The sequence below is a fragment of the Crocodylus porosus genome, unplaced genomic scaffold (genome assembly GCF_001723895.1).
Source record: "Crocodylus porosus isolate Cpor-Errol unplaced genomic scaffold, CroPor_comp1, whole genome shotgun sequence".
In the NCBI taxonomy this organism is placed as follows: Eukaryota; Metazoa; Chordata; order Crocodylia; family Crocodylidae; genus Crocodylus; species Crocodylus porosus.
In genome coordinates, this window is record NW_017728917.1 from 16,155,079 (window position 1) to 16,175,896 (window position 20,818).

At 42.8% G+C, this 20,818-nt stretch overlaps 1 protein-coding gene across 3 annotated transcripts in view; it reads left to right on the forward strand.

Annotated features, from left to right (window-relative positions):
- Positions 1-1,387: 1,387 nt before the first annotated feature.
- The window catches only part of GRIP2 (glutamate receptor interacting protein 2), a 114,359-nt gene continuing 94,928 nt past the window's right edge, over positions 1,388-20,818 (forward strand). For 2 of the 3 annotated variants that reach the window (XM_019536797.1, XM_019536798.1), the window contains exon 1: positions 1,392-2,301. In XM_019536797.1, the coding sequence (XP_019392342.1) occupies positions 2,262-2,301 (40 nt within the window). In that variant the 5' untranslated portion in view covers positions 1,392-2,261. Of the gene's footprint in view, positions 2,302-20,818 lie in introns of all 3 variants that reach the window. The other variant, XM_019536799.1, reaches the window with a different exon arrangement.

Below are 20,818 nucleotides of genomic sequence, written 5' to 3' on the forward strand. Positions count from 1 at the left end.
TATGGAATCTCCATCACCAAAGTCTTTATACAGTAGGTTAGACAACTGTCTGTCAAGGTTAGTTTGGGGGTATTTGATCCTGTGTTCAGGCAAATGGACAGGTTGGAGTGGACCCTAAGACTAGGGACAGAAGTTACACACACATAAACCAGTTTAAGTGATCAGAAAGTGGTTTAAACATGCAACAGAACAGAAGTTCAGTGTACATAAACCAGTTTCAAAATGGCTGAAACTGGCTTAAGATAAACCTGGTTGAATGTAGTATCAGACTTAACTGATTTGGGTCAAACCAGTATGTGAAATTTCTGTCCCAGGCCATGTCCTGGTTCAAGTTAAATCAGAGTCTCCCAGCATGCTTTGCAGCCCTGGGCTGGGCTGTGCTGTCTGCTCCAGTGGAGAAGGGTTGGTGGGGGGAAGCAGGGACTGCCCGCACTAGACAAAGCCCAGTTGGAGTCTGAGGCCGGGAAGGGGGGTTAAACTTTCCTTCTCCTGAGTACAGAGCTGCCCTGCCCTGCCCTGCTAAAACTTTGCTGCTGGCTGCAACTGTAAGCTACAAATCCCAGAGGCACCTGAAAGCAGGAAAAGAAACTGATGAGCAACCCTGCAGAGTCCTGTTGTTGTGATTCGGGACTGCAAATCCCAGAGACCTCAGGGGCAGCAGGAAGAGGAAGTGAACACACAGCCCATTCTGGCTGTGCCAAAGAGCCGTGCTCTAGCACACCCTGGCTTCTGACCTAAGCCACTGCAGGCATGTGGATGCATTTCATGCATCAAAAGTGAACGCCTGTCCAGTTGTTCTCAGTTTTAATCTGTGCATCTTAGACTAACCTGCAAAGACTGAATTGATTCAGCCTCAGGCTTTTTGACTGTCTGTACTTAGGCTGTCTTTTTCTGTTTTTTCTGTAGCAGAGTATGTGGTTTTAGTTTTATAGCAAAGTAAACATTGGGTTGGTATGATGACTCTCTAGTCCAATAACCTCTGTCCTGTAAAGAGCAGTACCAGATGCTGCAGTGTAACACATGCAGCAGCCTATGCCAGGAAACCAAATTAGCTGGGGATCAGTTGATCATGCTTGTACCGATACTTTGGTCTCCTACAAATACCTCATTCCTTTTGTGCTTTCCTAGTTTCTGGTGTGTATCCAAGGTGTGAGCAAAATACAGAATTCTTAGGATTTGTCCCATCTATTTTAAAAACAAAGCAAAAAATGTCTCCTGCTCATTCTCTTCTCCACAGAGTTAAACTGAGTAAGAGAAGCATGCAGTGATTGCTAGTCTGCCTTTCCAAGAAGGGGTTAAACTGAGTTTTCAGAAAATGCTGTAGGCAGGACACGAGACTGCAGCTTATTACTCCCTTACACTCTGTATGTGTGCATGTGTTTGGGAGGGAGTATAATGCTTTGACAGCAGCTTGACATTGCCTTGAAAGGTGCTGGAAGCTCTACAAGCATTTGCCAAAGGGGGTGGGGGAGAGGAAAGCGTGTCAAGCAATACTGCAGTCACAGCCCGTTCTCCTGCTTGGAAAGGCTGCTGCAACTTGGAGATTTCCATCAGGCTTAGCTGCCCTCCAACTTTGCAACTGGGGATTGTGCAGAGAAAGGACTCGGAGGCACAGTAGGGAACCCCCCACTGCAGCTGGAGTGTCGCAAGCTGCTCGCTTTTCTTTTTTTCTTTTTCATGAATTCCCATGTCAAGGAACAAAAGGGCAAATAAGCTGCCTGAACGGGATGATGGCTGCACTCCAATGTGGTACAAGTTGGAGTATCACTGGGAATGAAGTGCCTGCTTCATATTTGCTGCATCTGCCAGAGAGTCAGGGTTTAAGTTGCCACTGCTCCTTAACCAGCTGCTCCTTTTAATCATTACATTTACAACTTTTGCCCCGCGTTGCCTGCTGGCTGGTCAGTCTGGCAGATCTGATGCTGGATTTTTAAGAACAGCTAAAGATCTTGTAGCCTCGGGCATTCTCTCATTTTCAAACCAGAGCAGATCTTGAGAATCTGGTTTCTCAAATATCTGAGTGTGTCATTTATTATTATTTTTTAAAGGCAGTGCAGCATTTTGGGATCGTCGCAGAGTGGTGTCAATTGGACTTATTTTCCTTTTAAGTGGAGGAGCACAGAGTGCTTTGTAACCCTGCTCTGTTGTGGGAGACAGCCTGAAAGTGAGCTGGCTGTAAAGTGATTCCAGTGCAGCCAGGGGAGAGAGAGAAAGGAGCTGGTATTGCAATTAGCTGAATGCTTTGATAGATAATAGCCGACATGCTTTGTGGACTGAAAAAGGATTTACAGTCAGACTTTGGTGAGTGAGCCTGTATTTTCCCCTCTATTAGTGTACTTCCTTTTTTACTCTTCATTGTTTTCAGTTTTCTTTCTTTTGGTCACTATAAATCCAAGTAGCATGTTTGTGTGCTAAGCTCACGCGTGTGTTCAAATCCAAACCTTGGTGTCTATGCTATGTTTGAATTGCTTTTGTAAAATGTGCCTTTACTCCCATGGAAAGAATTTCCACTGGAGAGCCCCCTTCATAATGCTTTGCCTCTCCTCTTTCACCTTATAGCTGCCTGCAGGCAGCGTGGTGGAGGGTCTGCTTGCAAGTCACCCAAAATACTACAGAAGACCTTCTAATGTTTCCTGAAAGCTTACGTGCACCTTTTTTCGAAAGTCTGTTTTGAAGATCAGTGTATAAAAAGGCTGACTAGTCGGTGGGAGTGGGGGGAAGCTTGGGGGTGCGCGTGGATGTGTTCTAGGAAACAAATCGGCTAAACGCTGCTAGACTTCTGACATTGTTCCCCAGCACAAGTTTAATCCACTATTACATGGTATACCACAAAGGTCTTGGCTCGCACTAGAAAACAGCCAGCATGACAAGAAGGTAGACTGTGTGGAGATGCAGGACTGAGCTCTAAACTATGAATGTGGATCAGACACAGTTTCTTTATTCCCAGTATTCCTGTGTGCTGAGAAAAGGTTTAAGGGCACCTTTGAGGGAGGTTATGGACACAAAAAGCCTGCCACAGGCCCTTTTAGGACAAATGGTATTAGAAATATAACCAGAGTAAAATATGAGAGCCCTCTTTGGCTGTTGCGTGCTACAGTTCTGCTTATTGCAGCTTTCACTTGGAGCATATACTGCAGGAAGTTTGCTTTCCTATTTGATGGAAGCTCCCTTCTCTGAAAAGAAAGAGATCACAGTGGTTTCTGAATCAATTGACATGGCTTGAAGCTGATTAGTGGAATATGCTTTGTCCTTCACCTTGCCCTGCCAGTGCCTGAGCAAACCAGACCCAGGGGGAGAGAGTCCAAAAATGTGCGATCTCCAACCAATCTGAACCAGATACTTGAACTGGCTCTTCCTAATGGGAAAAACAAGTCAGTATAGCTTGTTTAAGCAATGTTTAATTAATGACGGAGATGTTTGCTTAGGCACAGATGTCTACCTTATTGTGCTGGTACAGTTTTTCAAGTGGACTGAGGTGTCTCGTGCAGCAGGGAGCTTCTGAGCGGGTGATCTAATGCTGCAAGAATGTAGGCATTCAGAGAAAAGATTTCAAAAGACAACTTGGCAGGACCCCCATTGGCTCTCGGAGCTGGTAACGAGGTACAGGGCATGCTACCTCTGTTCCTGATTGTGATCTAGTGATCTGCAGAGACTGCCCATGGGGGAGTACTGCGTCCAGTTCTGGGCGCCGCACTTCAAGAAGGATGTGGAGAAGCTTGAGAGAGTCCAGAGAAGAGCCACTTGTGTGATTAGAGGCCTGAAGAACAAGCCATATGAGGAGAGGCTGAGTGGGATACGGGACTCTTCAGCTTAGAAAAGAGATGACTTTGGGGGGGATTTGGTGGCAGCTTACAAATATATCGGGGTGTGCATCAGACGCTAGGCAAACAACCCTTCACTGAAGCGCCCCAGGGGAAAACCAGAAGCAATGGTCATAAACTCCTAGAAGAAGGTTTCAGATGGGATATAAGGAAACATTTCTTCACAGTTCGTGTGACCAGACTCTGGAATAGACTCCCAGCGGTGGTGGTGCAGGCATCTACCCTGGAGATCTTCCAAAGGAGACTGAACGCACATCTTGCTGGGGTTATTTGACCCCAGCAGTCTTTCCTGCCCAGAGCAGCGGGGCTGGACACGAAGATCTCATGAGGTTCCTTCCAGCCCTAAACTTCTGTGAGTGTTGTGTAGGATACAAGAAAAGTTGCCTGTGAGGAACTCAATTGAGTCGCCTATGACAGTTGGCACTAATGCACTAACTGCTGGTGCAACGTGACATCACATTGTGGGAAGTGAATGTTAGATCCTTGTTTCTTAAACAATGGAATAGTACTGCCTGCACTAAAAACCAGACTCTGTTAGACAAAGCTGCAAGGGGCTAATCAACCTGTGTGTAGCCCTGCCATCTTTATACGGAGGCAGTATATCACAGAGCGTGGGTTCCCGAAGTTTTCTTAACTGAGAAATAAAAATTAAACTTCTATCATGCTCAGCAAGTTTCTTCCGGGTTGCACCTAGCAGCACACCGTGGCTGGGTGTCTTGGATCAACCTTAGACTTGGAGGAAGCATCTCTTTCATGATTCCCTAGAAAATTATGGCTTTCTTTTGCTATGACTAAATTAACTGTCAGCAGAGGAGAAGTGGGACTGTCTTGTTGCCTACATTTCTTTCTTCCAGCCTTTTTAGCTACCCTACTTAAGCCTGAGTAGCACGTGGAGGATTTTTATGTCTCCACACTATTTTAATGATAAATTAGATATGGTAGTTAACATAACTTTTTGGTCATTCAAATGTGTTTTTAATAAGATTTTCCCCTATTAAAAATATTTTTAATTTGACTTTCTGACAAATTCCTTGTCCTTATGTGGAGGGCATCTAAGAAGAAAACACATGTCTTTATATATCCAGTTTTTAAAGTGACTTGACTTGACATTATAAAGCCAATGAGCAAACCTCAATGACAGGTGGTTCGGTCTGGACCACATGAGTTTCCAGAACTCTCAGGCCAACCCTCCTGTCTGCTCCCTGGTTATTTTAGAAAGGGTCTCAGTAGGTTGTTTTCATGTAATGGTATTTTTCTTGAAAATGCTATTCTAGTCAGGACCAGGAAATGCATAGCAGCACAGGAACCAAACCCACCTTCAAGAGGAAGGTTTAGGGTTGCTTATTTATCAGAACCAACTCACCATCTCCTCCCCCATCACATCAAAGAAGCATAATGGACTATTTCCAAGGTTCCGTCATTTAGGAGGTGTAAGATGGGAGAGAAAAGCCGTAGCTATTTGCACCATACACAGCCAGTAGCCTAATGCATCACCAGTTTGTTCTGCTTTTAGTTTTGATGAGGAAAAGGAAGTGATCAGAAAGCCTGCAGGGTCCTGCTGCTGTGTTTCTGGACTGCAAGTCCCATAGCAGAATTGGCATGACAGAAGGAGAATAAGCTTTAATGCCAGTCAGAATTCCTAGCTACAACCTGATTGCAGACTTGACCAGTAAGAGAGGAGATCCAACTTAGGAAAGCCTCATTAGGACTGTTTGCAACACTGGCAATTAGATAAAATCTTGTGTGGACATGGTAATTTACTGAGGAATGATGTAGAGAAGAAAATCTAGAAGGCATGATGCTTGTTAGTGTGTCTGTCTCCATTCTTTCTGTCATTGGAGATCCTATTTGTAGTACTGGTGAAAAGTATTGGGTTGATGTCCTTCATACTAAAATCCTCCACATACAGGAATGATGGCAACCTTCCCATCCTTTCACAATTTCCAAACAGTCAGCTTCAGTCCCCATCTGTAGGGATGTCTGCGGCAGTGTTGGCCATCAAGACTGTTTTTCTAATAAGTCTTTGACTTCCCTGCTTGAGTTGCCAACCCTGGTTCCCCAGAGGTGGTGGATTTTCATATGGAAACTTTGAGATGACCAAGTTGCTGCATGCACTAAACAACCAGCAGGTAGCAATGACTCTGGGGTCTCTTCTAGCTCATGCCAAGCATTCATCATGAGCTCTGCATTCTGTTAGAAATCTCCTAAATTATTTGGACCCTAATCCTCTTTTTCCCCCTGCATGTTATCTTGTAGTTCATGACTAACTTTACAGCTGTGTAACAACAGAGTGCTGCATTGAATATATAAAATCAGCCATGAAAAACAAGGTTGTTTAGGACCATTAAACAGGAAACCTCTGATCCTTTGCAACTAAGAAACTGGTGGCTCTAATGTAAAATACGTTGTAACATTCTCTGGGTTTTATGAGATGTCCGTAAGGGGACATGAGGAAATTCTTATAGTTTCTAGACGGAGTAATTTTATCTTGCTTGATTTTTTTTTCACAGTGGTATTATTGAATGTAGCTCCTATTCTTTTGATATCCCTCAAGCTTCTTAAAATGCAGGTTGGTTTTGCATAAGTGACAGAAGAGAAAGATGAGATGCAAAACTCTTTCATTTAAGAGATTACAGACATCTTCACCACGTCATTTGGGGTTCTATGCTAAGCAAGGTGGTCTTTTATTTGGGATTTTCTGGACCCAAAAGAAGAGGTTTTGCTTTGCCAAATGTCAGCCATTCATTGTAGACAAGCTCATTCCTGTTAGCATATAAAGTGGAATTGAGTTATAGCTTTGTTGCAGAGATGGCGCATTTCAGTTCGAAATTGCTGTTTATCGTACAAAATATGCACAGCAATTAGATTCCTTTCCCACCCTTTACCACAGGCTTTCCAGATAGGTTGGCCTAGTTTTCTTCCTTTCTCCTCCTTTACTTAATGTACATAGCGGGCCCTGGTAAACTTTTGGAGCTCAGCCCTGTTCCAAGTCCGCTGGGAGAGGGACACTGTCCCTGTATCAGGATCATTATAGTTAGAATTCCCTTAGCACTCTTTAGCATTACTAGTGGCAGCATTATGTTGTTGGAATGCCAGCAACACATATCCAGGGTCCAATTTCTACATCCCAAAGTTCACTTTCCTGTCCAGGCAGTAAAATAAATGTTTTACCTACAAATGGAATAGGTGCACTGTGGTATTCTTTTGACTAAGACATCTGAGGAAATCCATTACTATGTACTACTCTCTGTTAGGCCAGAAGGAGCCAGTTAATTTGGTAGTAAAGGAGCCAGTGATGGCTGCAATGCAAAAAATCACTTAGTAGTTAAGGCCCTGCTCTGTAAATGCTTCAGCAGATGCATAAAGTATTTAAATTATCCCATTGGTTTATATGTCAGATTAAGTCTTTATAGTTTGGAGATCCCTAGGCTTCCTAATTTGTGTGTCTCTGCCCAGGGCAGTGGTTCAGTTGCTCAGGAGCAGACTGTTCATGTAGGACGTTGAGAAATCCTGGTTGTATACCGAGAACCACCTCTTGAAGATACCTGACCTGAAGACACTTGACAGTCTGATTCTGATTAGTATGTTCTTTTATTATTCCCTTCCTGATAGTAAAATAGCATTTTTATGAATTATTCTGAATGTTCTTAACTTCCTAATTAATAACTTGTGATTTTGAATTCACTTTGATAACTTTAGAGACATAATAAAAATAATACAGGAGTGAAATACCCTTTCTTTCTGTTCCCATCAACTACTACCTCCAATTTTTTTATTATTATTTTAATCAGAATCTTTATTTTTTTTGGCCATGTGTTTTTTGTTCAAGGATCTGGTAATTATATGCTTGGGGATGAAGGCTTTTGAAAAGCATCTTTCCCAGCAATTTTCAGCTGGAGATGTGGATAAAAATATCTCCCCAGTTTTTATCAGAAATGTTTTCAGTAATGTGCAGTGAGGAGCTGTGCCTTCACTCAATTCATCCTGGAATAATTTGCTTCACAGGGAAATTCGTTTCCTAGATGCTGTAGATGCCAACATAGTTGGCAGCTGCAGGATTTTGCAAAAAGAGACCAGAAATGAAAATTGCTGTGAAACAAATTGTGCCTACACCTGGAAACCATGAAAGGATAGGATATAATTTTTTTTTTCATAAATCACTGTTAATTTGCTTTGCATATCCCTTCCCAAAATGGCCTCACAAAAGCTATTTAGCATCATCAAGATGTGAGGAGATGATCCCACTTAATCATGCCTTGCAACAGATCTGCTTCTTATTGTGCAAGTTCATGAAATGATGCAAGAAAGGTGAAACGAATTGTTATTTTCTGCACAGTAGGGACTGTGGCTTCCCACCTTAAATTAATAATTGTTACCATCTCTAGAAATCCAAATGAGACTGTCAGTTAAGAGCCATTTTGGTGAGGGAAATACTGGAGTTAAGGTCAGACTGCATAGGGACAGAAAAAAGTAAGTTAAAAGATTCCTAGCCCAGAGGGGAGCAGTACATTGTACCACAGGGTACTGGGAGTGAAAAACTGTCATTATATTAGATTTTTTGGATCTCATTGATGATCATGGGCTGAGATAGGTGGCTGTGCCCTTCCACTAGTAACAATTCATAGAGACCTCTCCACCCTTCTAGCGTTCTAGGAACACAGAGGTGGAAGGGACCACCTGAGCCAGTGAGTCCAGTCCTCTTCATTTGCAGGTGATCGTTAACCAAAAAAATCTCCAAAATCTCCACTTACAGCCCTCTCCCCCAACACAAGGAACAATACCCGAAACACTGAGAAGGACACTGCTAATGCCCTGCCGCTGCAACAACATTGGCAAGACCTTGATTTCTGTGTGACCACTGCTGGATAGCTCTTGCTTCAGGTCTGGTTGCTTTTAAGGGCTAGGAAGAAATTCCTTCTCCATTCTGAAAATATTACAAGTTTCTGACTTTTCTTATCTTTTTCTAAGGTGTTGGACATTGGCCCCAGCTAGATGTGGGAACTTGGCTGGATGCACTGAACCTCTGAAGGATAATTTTAAAACCTCTCAAATGTCTCTCTGGTGGCTCTTGCTCATACACTCAGAGTGAAACCAGTTGCCAAATCCAGGGTCAAGAAGGATTTTTTCCTCAGGTCAGACTGACATGAATATTGCCTTTCTCAGTAGGGTGAGGCATGGCCCTCTTGCCAGGATAATTTGAGCATATTTTATCCTGACTAATGTTCTGCCATTGCAGTAGCAAGGCTGTGGTTGTGGCCTTGTGTCTCCTGCTCTTTACTGGTTGATACTTCGGTAGGTATTTTTTACAGGGTATCTCAGGGATCACGGTGTATGAGAGGGACGGGAGTAGACGTTCATATGGACTTTTTGGGTTCCCTGCCCATGCAAAGTGCGGGAGATGCCTACCCAGTCCCATAGTCCATCCAGGGAACCAATGTGTCGGGGAGTTTCCTCTGCTTCCAAGTAATGCATTTGCAAAGCCAACATCTGGGAAAATGTACTAAGGAAGACACGTGACAGGAGAACTCTTGCCTTCTATTTAATGTAAATCCCATGTTAATCTTGTGATCCATCACTTTCCAAGCCACTCTGGCCAATTAACCGAATGAGTGTTTAAAAGTAACCTCTCAAGCTGCAGGCACCAGCCAGTTCTGTCTTCCTGCACTTAAGCTCCCCTTTCTCTACATTGAAGTGGTCCTGCTGAGTATGTCTATCACTGTCATCAGGGCCATAGCATCAAGGCATTCACTGTAGGGCTCTGACTGCTGCCAGGGTTTGCAAACTAAGCAGCTGCAGTAATGGATGGGGGAGGGAATGGGAAGGAATTAGACTGAGTGAATTATTTTTGAATAAAATCCCTCTCCTAACTTGCCTCTGCGATCTTCCCTTAACATTCAAGTGTGCTGGGCAGAGGGATCCGGCCAATTCACTGAAGGGGCAATAAGTGCTGTCCTCAGAAATTGTGGAAGCCAAGCTTTTCCAAAGTCTGCAAGCTCAGGTATTTGCCACACCAGCTTTCTCTCCTTTTAAGTGTCACTTTATCATTCAGCACCTGCCTGTAGCAGTACCACAAACCATAATAGGCAATTAGCTCGTAGCAGATTTGTGTGACGTTGCATTTCATGAGCAAACAATCATGTGTTTAATCATTAAATGGATCTGCTGTATCTAATGTTCATGGGGGCTGTTCTCTCCCCCTCCTCCTTGCTCTCGGGTTACACCAGTGAAATCAATGGAACTGCACCAGTGTAAAATCAGCGGGAGTGAAGCATTTGACAGCAGATCTAGGTTTACTATAGATGGAGGGATGCAAAGTCCCACAGGTCCTTAGCAGTGATAGCTCTCTGATGCCCTCAGAGCCCATTGAAAAGCTGGGATAATGTGAGCAAAGGAAACTTTTAGTGGCTCTCTCTTTTTCTGTTTGGGAGATGCTCTATATACGTGTGCCTACATAACCCCACATCACTGCGATTTGTCTTCATAGCTCTGCCCCATATGGGTATCAAGAGTCTGGGGAGGATTTACGCAGCCTTTCCTAGGATGTTTTGAATTTTGGATGTAATTGAGCCATTTAATATTAGAAGTCAGTTACCTGCGCATACTATACTAGACAAACATGCATCTATTATACACTTGATGGAACTCAGTGTTTTTAATTTTTATTAACGTGTAAGTATCTTGTTGAATCGAAATTAAGTACATTTTTGGGATCCATCATCTGGAGCATTACACTTAATGGTGTGTGTTGTAGAATATCGTGGGACTTTCCTGTCTTCAAAACTCTGGCAGCTAAATTTCCCTTGAATTCATCCCCAGCCATTACCTTGTCGAAGTCCATAAGCCCCCCCAAACCCGTCATTTCAGAAACAAATAAGGTATTTTCAAAAGCACCAGACCAAAAAGGCATCAAAGAAAGTTTCTCGAAGTCTTCATTTTCAGTAGGTAAGGAGCTGGTGCAGCTGAGTGAGGATGTTTCTGTATGAAGAAGCAGCTAATCTGACCGGTTCAGTGAAGGTTTGGTGGCACACGTGCAACAAAATAACACTCACCCTTATTCTGTACTAGGGCTGCGTGAAGTGTTCTCCAGAAGGAGTTTGTTTTAGATGGATCTGGCTGGAGCCATATACAAAAAAAAATGTTTTTGGAGGGACCTGGACAGTCTCTGTCACATGGAAGAAAGACTGCTCTCTGCCTTCTTCCTGTGGGCACCTTTCTGAACCAGATTGCCCCTGCTTCAGATCCTTCTCCCCCGTCAGGCCACAAGTAGGGCCACAGGGCTCTTGCTGATCCTAAAAAAAAACTTTACAGCAGTGCTTCTCAACCTTTCTGGATTTAAGACACCTCTTCGTAACTCCCTTTAATTTAGCACTGTGCCAGCTGAGAACCACTGCCTCAGCTGATCTCAGTGGTTTTCAGTGACAGTGATACTGCCATAGCCAGGTGAAAGCCCCCCTGTTGGCCGGACTTTTCCAGGAGGAGCCTGGCAGGTTGGACCAGGGTGGGCTGCAGCCAGAACAGGTGTGCCTGGCAGCTTTAGACAACTGGGCTGGGTCCAAGGCACCCAGGGCAGTGCCACCTGGCCACCTTTGCTGCAACACTGTGGAGACCTGCAGCACCGTGGTTGAGAACCCCTGTCATAGTACGTGGGAGACGAGCTGTCAGCAAGTTAGTAGTGGTATGAAAACAAGGAGTGCTTCCAGCAGGTTTATCTGGTTTGCTATTTTTTGATGGGTAGTATAGGGGGGGATATTGGTAGAAACAAAGGGGCTATCGCATAAGCTTCATGCTTGCCTTATGGATGTCTTGGCTGAGGTTTCTTAGTTTCATTTTTTCCAGAAGAAGTGGAAAAGCTGGGTTTCCTCCAGCCTGCATTTTGTGCAGTGGAAGCTGCAGATTTAAAACAGAGAAAATCTCAAAAGAAAACTTGACCAACATGGTGCCTGAGTCCCACAAATTGCAGTATTTCGGTGCAAAGCCATAAGCCTGTCTACGTTTGCTGCAAGGGTCCCAAACAATAGGGCGCTGCTTTAAATAGCATGCCCGGACTCTAACCAGAATGCTTTGATTTGCTTGGTTGGGAGTATTTTTTGCAGGCCTTACTTGGGGCTGGATTCATCATTGCCTCTGATTGCTTTACCTTACCGTGGCAATACAAAGCTACTAAGTCCAGAGCAGTGAGTCAATTATGCTAGGCTTACCGCTCCCTGGTATCATGGGATGTAAGCAACTAGAGCATATTGGCGACTCTAAGCCTGTTGTGAGCTCAGAAGGCCACATTCCTGTCCTGTACAGTGCTGAGCAAAATCATGCACATGTCACACAAATGTAAGCTTTGAAACTCAGCTTGCATTTCATTTTTCTGTGCCTTTTAAAATCTAGCATTCCCAGATGCTTTTAATTCCACGTGGCACACCCCTTCATTTTAGGGTGGCCACTTGTTTGAGTGTTCTTCACTTGCTCAACAAGAAGCGTATTCCATCTATCAAACAGCTCCTGGGAATCCTGTTGATGCAGCATGAAGATGAAAGGATCCCAGATATATCCACGGACCATTGCATAATGGATAGTTTCTATGCCAAAGTCTAAAATCTACGTATGTTCAGAACAGGCGTGAAGCAGTAACATCTGCATATATTCCTACGCAGAGGCTTTTACCACATGAATGAATAATCCATCTCCCACGATTCAGTATTTACTTAACACTGAGAATTAAATCTTAGTAAGATTTACTAGAGCTTCAGAGACAAGTTAGAAGCAGACCTAAACAGAGCACAAGAACTTTTTACCTTTGAAGTTAATACCTTTCTGCAACCTCTTCCCCATTTCTCACCTCCTGCTGGCTTTTAAGCTCATGGCATCAAAATCCAGTCTAAAGCTTATTTAAAGCACCTGAATTTCAACCTATTGCATTAAATTTCTTCCGTGTGATGCAAGTTACAGTATCAAGTGACTGTCTTTCCAGGCACATGTAATCTTAATATTTCCCAAGCCTTTTTGTTTGTAATTGGAGTGAAGTGTAAAGCTGGGGATTGCTCTATTCTCATCTAGCCTATGAACCAATTTTAACATAGCTAAATACAGATCAAAGCAGTGGGTACTGCAGTAGGTTGTCAGCCTGCAGAGAGACCTTTTCTGCAGGGAATGGTAAATCCCCCAGTTTGGCTTGGTTTTGTTTTCCACTATTGTCATTTCCTCTCCGTCCACAAATAGCATCCTTCTGCCTGCTTCTGCCTTCTGCCAGTTGCTCAAAAATCCTTCCAGTAACATTGTCCACATGGGCACTAATACTTGTGCACCTGGCTTTATGTGTACCAAGACGACCCTACCCAACAATAGCCCAAGTGCTGTGATTTTTCATTACTGAAGACAGTCTAGCTGTGCTGATAAGATCAGTCCAATAACAAGTGGTGTCTCGGGCTGCTTTGATATCCGCTTCTCATCATTCATTTGATTTTTCTTTTTCATCCCAGGGCTGATGGCATTCATTATTTTAAAAGTTTTTATACATATCTGTTCTCTCATTTCCCTCCTCCCCCAGTCCCTCACCCACACTTTTATTAAATGGCTTTGCATTTAAGTGCAATTTCTGTTTCTCGTTTGTCACGTATTTTTCCTCTTAGCATTGAGATTGTGTCAGATGACTCAGGGCCCAGCATGAATCTTAAACTCCATGGACCTGACCCAATCTGATCTCTGATTTCAGTCTACATTTCGTTTTCAGAATGTTTGTCTCCAGCCTACTTGCTCTCTTAATTTTGGGGTAAACCCAGTGTTTTGAAAAGTGCTGTAAGGCTGCACTAAGCCAGGCATAGCATAGTCAGTGGTAATATAACCTTCCACACTAGAGCTCTGCTGTATCGTTGGATTTTTCTGGAGTTTATGCCATAAGGTATATCAAACTGTTTTGTTGCCGCACAGTGTTTGTTAATGGGTAAGGGGTGAGGAGAGGCCAATGGGAGAACTGGGGTGAAAGTCACTAAAGTATGCTGTTTTTACCTTCCTCCTTATCTGAAAGTTACTATTTCTAACACTCCATGAATTCAGGTTTTCCTGAGATTGGTTTACCACACTTGGTTAAACCCCAGATAGCATGCAGTAAATTTAGCACAGGAACTAAAACTTTATGTATGCTCTTGGGAACACTTATATTATGTGGGTAGCATGCTCACTCTGAGACATACTATAGGAGTAAAACAAGAAAACTGTATTATGATTTGAATGTCCGTCTTAAAAATAAATTACCAAGCTGCAAGTGTATATTGTTTGCTGTAAATGTCTCAACTTTCCTCTCCCCAGAATTCTGTAACTCTTCTCTCAGCACTTGCCACTGCTTTATATATGAGAATGAAAGATGGGCTTAATTCAGCTTTCTCCAACCCTCCCCTGCAGCTGTACTCAGCTTGATGAAGTTACTTAGGTGTACTTCAGATCCAAATTGGGTCTTCAGCATAGTTTTAGGTATCTACTGAATGCACCTTGTTGCTGATGTTGTTTCATGCCCTACATCTTTCTTTTCCTTTTTTTTTTTTTTTTTTTGAGGGGGGGGCGACCACCGTATGTGTATGTGAGTGAGTGCATGTTCTAGTTTTCCAGAAGTACTTTGTCAGAAGAATAGCAGAGAGCTTTAGGTACCACTTCAGTGTGTTCTCTAATGATTGGCAACACCAGACAGATGTTAAAGCAACTACTAATTGGAGCACAAATTTATGAATATACATATTTTGAATTATGAATATACATATTTTAATTGAAACTGGCGGCAGGTTTTTTGTTCCGTCACGTTTTCAACTAGCACCACTAAGAATGCCTTTCTTGTGCTCATAGCTCATTTTTCAAATAAGCCATGAGGTTGCTGGAAGGGGCTGTTATAACCTAGTCATAGTTCCTACTCAGTATAGCCCAAAGACTGTAGCCTAGTTATTTCTGAATCAAGCACATAACTTTTGGTTGAGCTCAAGTCTGTCTTTTACCAAGCAGGTCATGTCAAGTATGGTTTAACGATTCCAACTACCAGAGTGTCCGTCAGTGGTCCAAAGTGTATGTACCCTCCTGGGGAGAAAAAAAATCTCCCATTTCCAACAGGATGTTGGCTTTCAACCACAGGATCTCATTAGGTTTTATTTTTTCCTGCAATGAGAAATCTGCATACTACCAGAAATCTCTCTTCCATTTGTGAGCTGGAATCACCACCTGCTAATCTTTTCTTCAACAAACTAAATAGATTAAGCGTTTTAAATGAATCTCTATGTGTCCTGTTTTCCAAGACTGCTAACATGGATAATAAGCTGGGGAATTCAGAGGCAGTTGCTTTATTTTTTTTAATTGATTGATCTGAGAGGACATAAGACAATAGGTGGCTTTTAATAAATAGAGCCTTATACAACCCACGCATGGACTGAAAGTGAGATCACAAAATAGATGAAAGAATATATTGCTGGTAGTCCTGTGGCACTTGCATCTCCATTTCACAAGCTGAGTACTGTGTCGCAGTGTCCACCCATCACCCATTACAAGCATTGCCTGCCACAGTGCCACACAATCCAGCTCTTTGCCACTCACTGTTTCATTTGCATTCCCACAATTTGAAGGTATCCTGCAGCAGCATCCTGATTATAATTAGTGATAATTTTCCTAGAGCTGATATGGTGTGAGGTAGAGGAGATCAAAAGGGTTTGGGGGGGTTATTTTGGTTGTTTTTTCCACAATATGACCTATTTTTAAAAAATGACACTTTTCAGACAGTTGTCATCAACACATTTTTTTTCAAACTGAAAATAATACTGAAATGTCTGTCCAGCTAGAAGTGAACATTTTTCATTTGCTGAAAATCTCATTTTTGGTAAACCATTTCTAAAAAGCAATTTATTTTTTTAAATCACTTTCACCAAAACATGGCTTTATCTCCAGTCCTCTGAATCAAAAACAACGTTGACATTTTTCATGAAAACTTCTTTTTATTTTTCAAGTAACTCTAGTGTGAGGCATTTTAGGCATGTAAGATGTAAAGCCTCCAAAGCATGAGACCCAGTCACCTGAAGGATCCAGTCTGCAGTAAAGTTCACGTATGTAATCTCATTCAATCTGAAAGCCTCATAAGAACCATTGTTATTTAAATTCATTTTTAAGAAATATTAACACTACCAAGGTTAGCATTTGCCATTTCCAAAACACAAACACCCTCCCACTCCCTTCAAACCAAAAACATTTGGATCCAGTGCCCCATTTCTGATTTATCTCCATATTCAAGACAAATTTTCAATTGAATAAAAAGAAGTATATTCACTTGCTTTTTGAGAATTTCACTGATAATAGGCCTGGTTGTACCTAGAGAAGCATTCCTCCTGTGAAACACTTGTAGATGTTATTGGTCATTTCTTACCATATTATGGTCTCTCAGTTGGATAACTTTCTTGAAGAACCTGTCTTAAAATGTAACTTACTGATTTTCCTATCTTCTTAATTTGAAATGCAGTTATCTTCTGATAACGTAGCCAGTATATCAGTAATATTTCATTGTCTAGTTTATTGTTGGATTCTGCCCATTACAGTCTGCACTGCTTAATAAGAGAAATTGCCAGATTGACTGGAAAATGTAACTGTAATAACATTACTTTATGTACTTGAAGTATGAGAAAATACTAATCTTGTGGTGTTTGCTTCTGCACTATCCTTTTTTTCTTGTGCACAGCCTATTGCTTATAATTTCTGTATATAAATGGAGAGAAAATTGTGGTTTTCACTTACTGTCCCCCAACCCACTGTCAGAAATACTGGTTTGGAGAGTTTTCTGAAAATATGAGAAGGGGAGATTGTGTGTGTGTGTGTGTGTGTGTGTGTGTGTGTGTGTGTGTGTGTGTGTGTGTGTGTGTGTGTGTGTGTGTGACTTGTTTAATACTATAAATTCACAGACTTCGAGAGTAAATTGTAAGTTCTACACAGGGAAGGAGTTTTACATGCACACTCTGAGGGAGAGGAGTGTGCTTTTTTGTTTTATTACTTGTCTAATTACAATGAACAGTGAATATTTTGGAGAAAGGATGTTTCTGATTAGAAATCCAGCATGCCTCAATCTAGGTGTGAGAGTTCTTAATAAATACGTTTTGGGACCCCACAAGAGCCAGGGAACAGTTGTGCTTGCATTCCTGACACACACATGTACATGCAAACACAGATATACACTCAAGCAGGAAAAAAAAAAATCCCTGTTGAAAAGAACCAAAATGGTTATAAGTTCAACTTAGTAAAATTAGTTGTGGTCGGTTTTTGAATGATATCTTTTTCTCCCTTTTAGTATAACTTGAGTAAAAATTAATAACTATTTCTAGAGGCGTCATAATACATTCCATCAGATGCACTGATTAGATAAAGAACATTTGTCTAGTGTGTCCAAAGGAATAACCGATAAGCAGAAATGCATTTCTGGATGATTATGACTTGTTCCAGTACTTGGGTGGTTTTAAACCATGGGGCTAATGGTAGAATTACTCCAAATTCTCAAGTCGTATCTTCTGTTTTTCCTTTCCCTGCCCCATCCTTTTCCTTCTTATGGAATACAATGTCTGCAGAAGAAATATAAGGGTAGCATCAGACCCATGCATCTGGAGCCTGATCCAACACCCAGTGCCATAGCAATGAAGTTTGGTGCCCAGAGTAAAGCCTGCAGTGGCAGCCCACCCTTGCTCCACACACAGATCCGGGGGACACCCCCCCCATGCTTGCTCAGGAGTGCATGCGGTGTCTGGAGCCACTTTCCCCCCATTCCCGGACCCCCCAAATGAGCTGCTCGTGGTTCCATCCCATGCCCCACCCCAGCTGGGCAGCACCTGTTGGCACTCCTTCACTTTGGCACCAAGGACGGTCATCCCACTAGGCTCCGCCCCCTCCACCTTGCCACGGTACTGCTAGCACCCATTGGCCACTAGTTTTATATGCCTGTGAAAGGCCCTGCCCCTCAGAATCTAACTCAGAAGGCCTAGTGCTATATAGATAATAATTTCCAAAGTTATAGCCTCCTACCTGATTTAAAATGGCTGCTTTGTGTACTATCCAGGGAAATGTTCTTTAATAGTCCACTTTCCTTCCTTCATATTTCTTCACTGAAAACAAAAGTATGTAGTTTGTAGGTGAACAATAGATAATTATGTCTTTTATAGACTTATTTCCTATGACTAACACAGCTAGTGGCTTTGAAATGTTCATGCCTCAGTGGGGCTTATAGGCAAATGGATAAAAGCATTAGAAGGAGGAAGGGGGAAAATTAAACGTGTGCTATATGTTTTGAGGAAGGGGAATGAAGAAGAAACATACTGTCCTTCTGGAATGCATAGGGGCTCTTAGACTATAACTCTCAGTCTCAGATGCATAGGAGGGTGATTGTTCAAATAGATGAAGATACTAGCAGCAACTCAGGAGTTTTTCTGTATTTGAAAGAGGAGAAGTCATTGCACCATGGTCTTTGAGGGGTGGCTGACTGGAGACTTTGACAACTGTCCTCTGTAGCGTGGTTATGTAGGAACAAAAGGAGGGCCCTACAGGCAAAAAGGTCGTGTTTCTGTTCTGAAGAGTGGCAAAAATGGCAAATGTTTGAGAAGTCCTGTTTGGACCATGTTCTATTTGTTGTATGTTGTGATTTATTTGGCAATGTATAGGTCTCTCCTTTTTGCTAGGACTGTTAGAGTTTGTTTAGTTTTCAGAAGTTTCAGAGGGTAGAAGGGCCGACTAGGCTTAAGTGGTTCCTGGTCACAGGAGGCTGGGTGTTGAGAAAGGATACTCAGGGTATGGACTGTTTGAACAGACAGAAATAGGAAGGGGCCATCAAATATAAGCAAGGTGCTCCTAGATTTGGTTCTGGCCAAAGGGGACAATCTAGTGAGCAACCTGAGGATTGAAGGGAAACTGGGAGACACTGACCATGAAATAATCATTTTCTCCATCCACCATAAGTTGAAATAAATCAGCCAGTAGGGTAGAAATCCATGATTTGAAGAAAGCTGATTTCCACAAACTCAGGAGGTTGTTTGGTGAGGCCCAGGACCACAGTCTGATGAAGAAGGGAGTACAAGAGGAGTGCTAAGTCCTTAAGGAAACAATCTTAAGAGACCAAAGAAAGTCCATTCCCTTTCAGAAGAAAGGCAGCAAAAGAGCTGGCAGACCCCCTTGGCTCAACAGGGACGTCATGGACCTCCTGAAATTAAAACAAGAAGTCTACAAGGGGTGGAAATCAGGTATAACTACCAAAGCAGAGTATTCAGCAACAGCCCACACTTGTAGGGAGCAGATCAGGGCAGCAGAAGCACAAACTGAACACAGATTGGCAACTGCAATCAAGGACAACAAAAAGTCAGTTTTTAGATATGTAGGAAGTTGAAAAAAGAACATGGGAAGCATAGAGCTCCTGATGAATGAAATGGGACAGCTGATAACTGACACTCGGGACAAAACCGAACTCCTAAATGAATATTTCACATCAGTATTCCACCAGTCGAAGGATGTTAGCCTGCTTGACAGGATACAGGATCATCACGGTGGGGGTGACCACACTCCCCCGGTTGACATAGATCTTGTGGGGAAGCACCTACAAAGGCTAAATATCTACAAGTCAGCAGGGCAAGATGAATTACACCTGAGATGGCTAAAAGAACTGGCCGATGTCATTGTGCGACTGATGGCAGGGTTATTTGAAGACTCATGGCACTCAGGAGAGGTCCCAGAAGACTGGAAAAAGGCTGGTGTGGTATTTATCCTTAAGAAAGGGACAAGGGAGGACCCAGAAAACTACAGGCCAATCAATTTGACTTCAATCCCTGGTAAAATGCTGGAGAGAATTATCAAAGAATCCCTTACACAGGCTAACTGATGGGCAGTATTTGGAAGGATAGCCAACATGGCTTTGTTACAGGCAGCTTATGCTAGACCAACCTCATTTCCTTCTACGATCATGTAGCTCACCACCTGGATAAGGAAAATGAGGTTGATGTCATATACTTGGACTTAAAAAAGGTCTTTGACCTTGTCTCCCATGATGTCCTCGTGGTTAAATTTGGAGAATGTGGCCTCGACTACTTTACAGTCTGGTGGCTAGGCAACTGGCTTTGTGGTAGGACCCAAAGGATATTGATTGATGGAACAAAGTCATCACAATGGAAGGTGACCAGAGGCATCCTTCAGGGATCAGTACTCAGACCAGTGCTCTTCAACATGTTCATCAACAATTTGGATTCAGGTATTATAAGCAAACTGGCAAAGTTCATTGACAACATCAAACTTTGGAGGAGCATGGTCAAACTCAAAGACAGGCTGGCAATACAGGTCAAACCGGACAGGCTCGTGAAGTGGATGGACCTCAACCTGATGTCGTTTAACACAGAGAAATGTAAAGTGCTCCATCTGGGGAGAAATAATCCACAACACACTTACAGTCTCGGCAGTGCTATGCTTGCCAGCACCGTAACTGAACGAGACTTGGGTTTCATGATTGACAACAAAATGAACATGAGCCACCAATGTGATGCCATAGCTGGCAGAGCTAATCAAACACTGGCGTGCATCTACCGATGCAGGGCAGAGGATGTCATCCTTCCGCTCTATTCAACCTTGGTGAGACTGCAGCTGGAGTTCTGCATCCAGTTCTGGGCGCTACACTTTAAGAAGTATGTGGAGAACTTCGATAGAGTCCAAAGGAGGGCCACGTTCATGATTAAAGGCCTAGAGAACAGGTCATACAAGGAGAGGCTGAAAGACTTGGGCCTGTTCAGCCTGGAGAAAAAAAGACTCAGAGGGGACTTGGTGGCACCCTATAAGTAAGTACATCAAGGGCGTACATCAGGGCTTGGAGAAGCATCTATTCACCAAGGGCACCTTGGGGAGGACAAGAAATAATGAGCACAAAGTGATTGAAGATCGCTTCACGCTAGACAGAAGGAAAAACTTCTTTACAAGTTGAGTGCCAAGGGTCTGGAACAGGCTCCCCCCAGAGATGGTACAACCAACTACCCTGG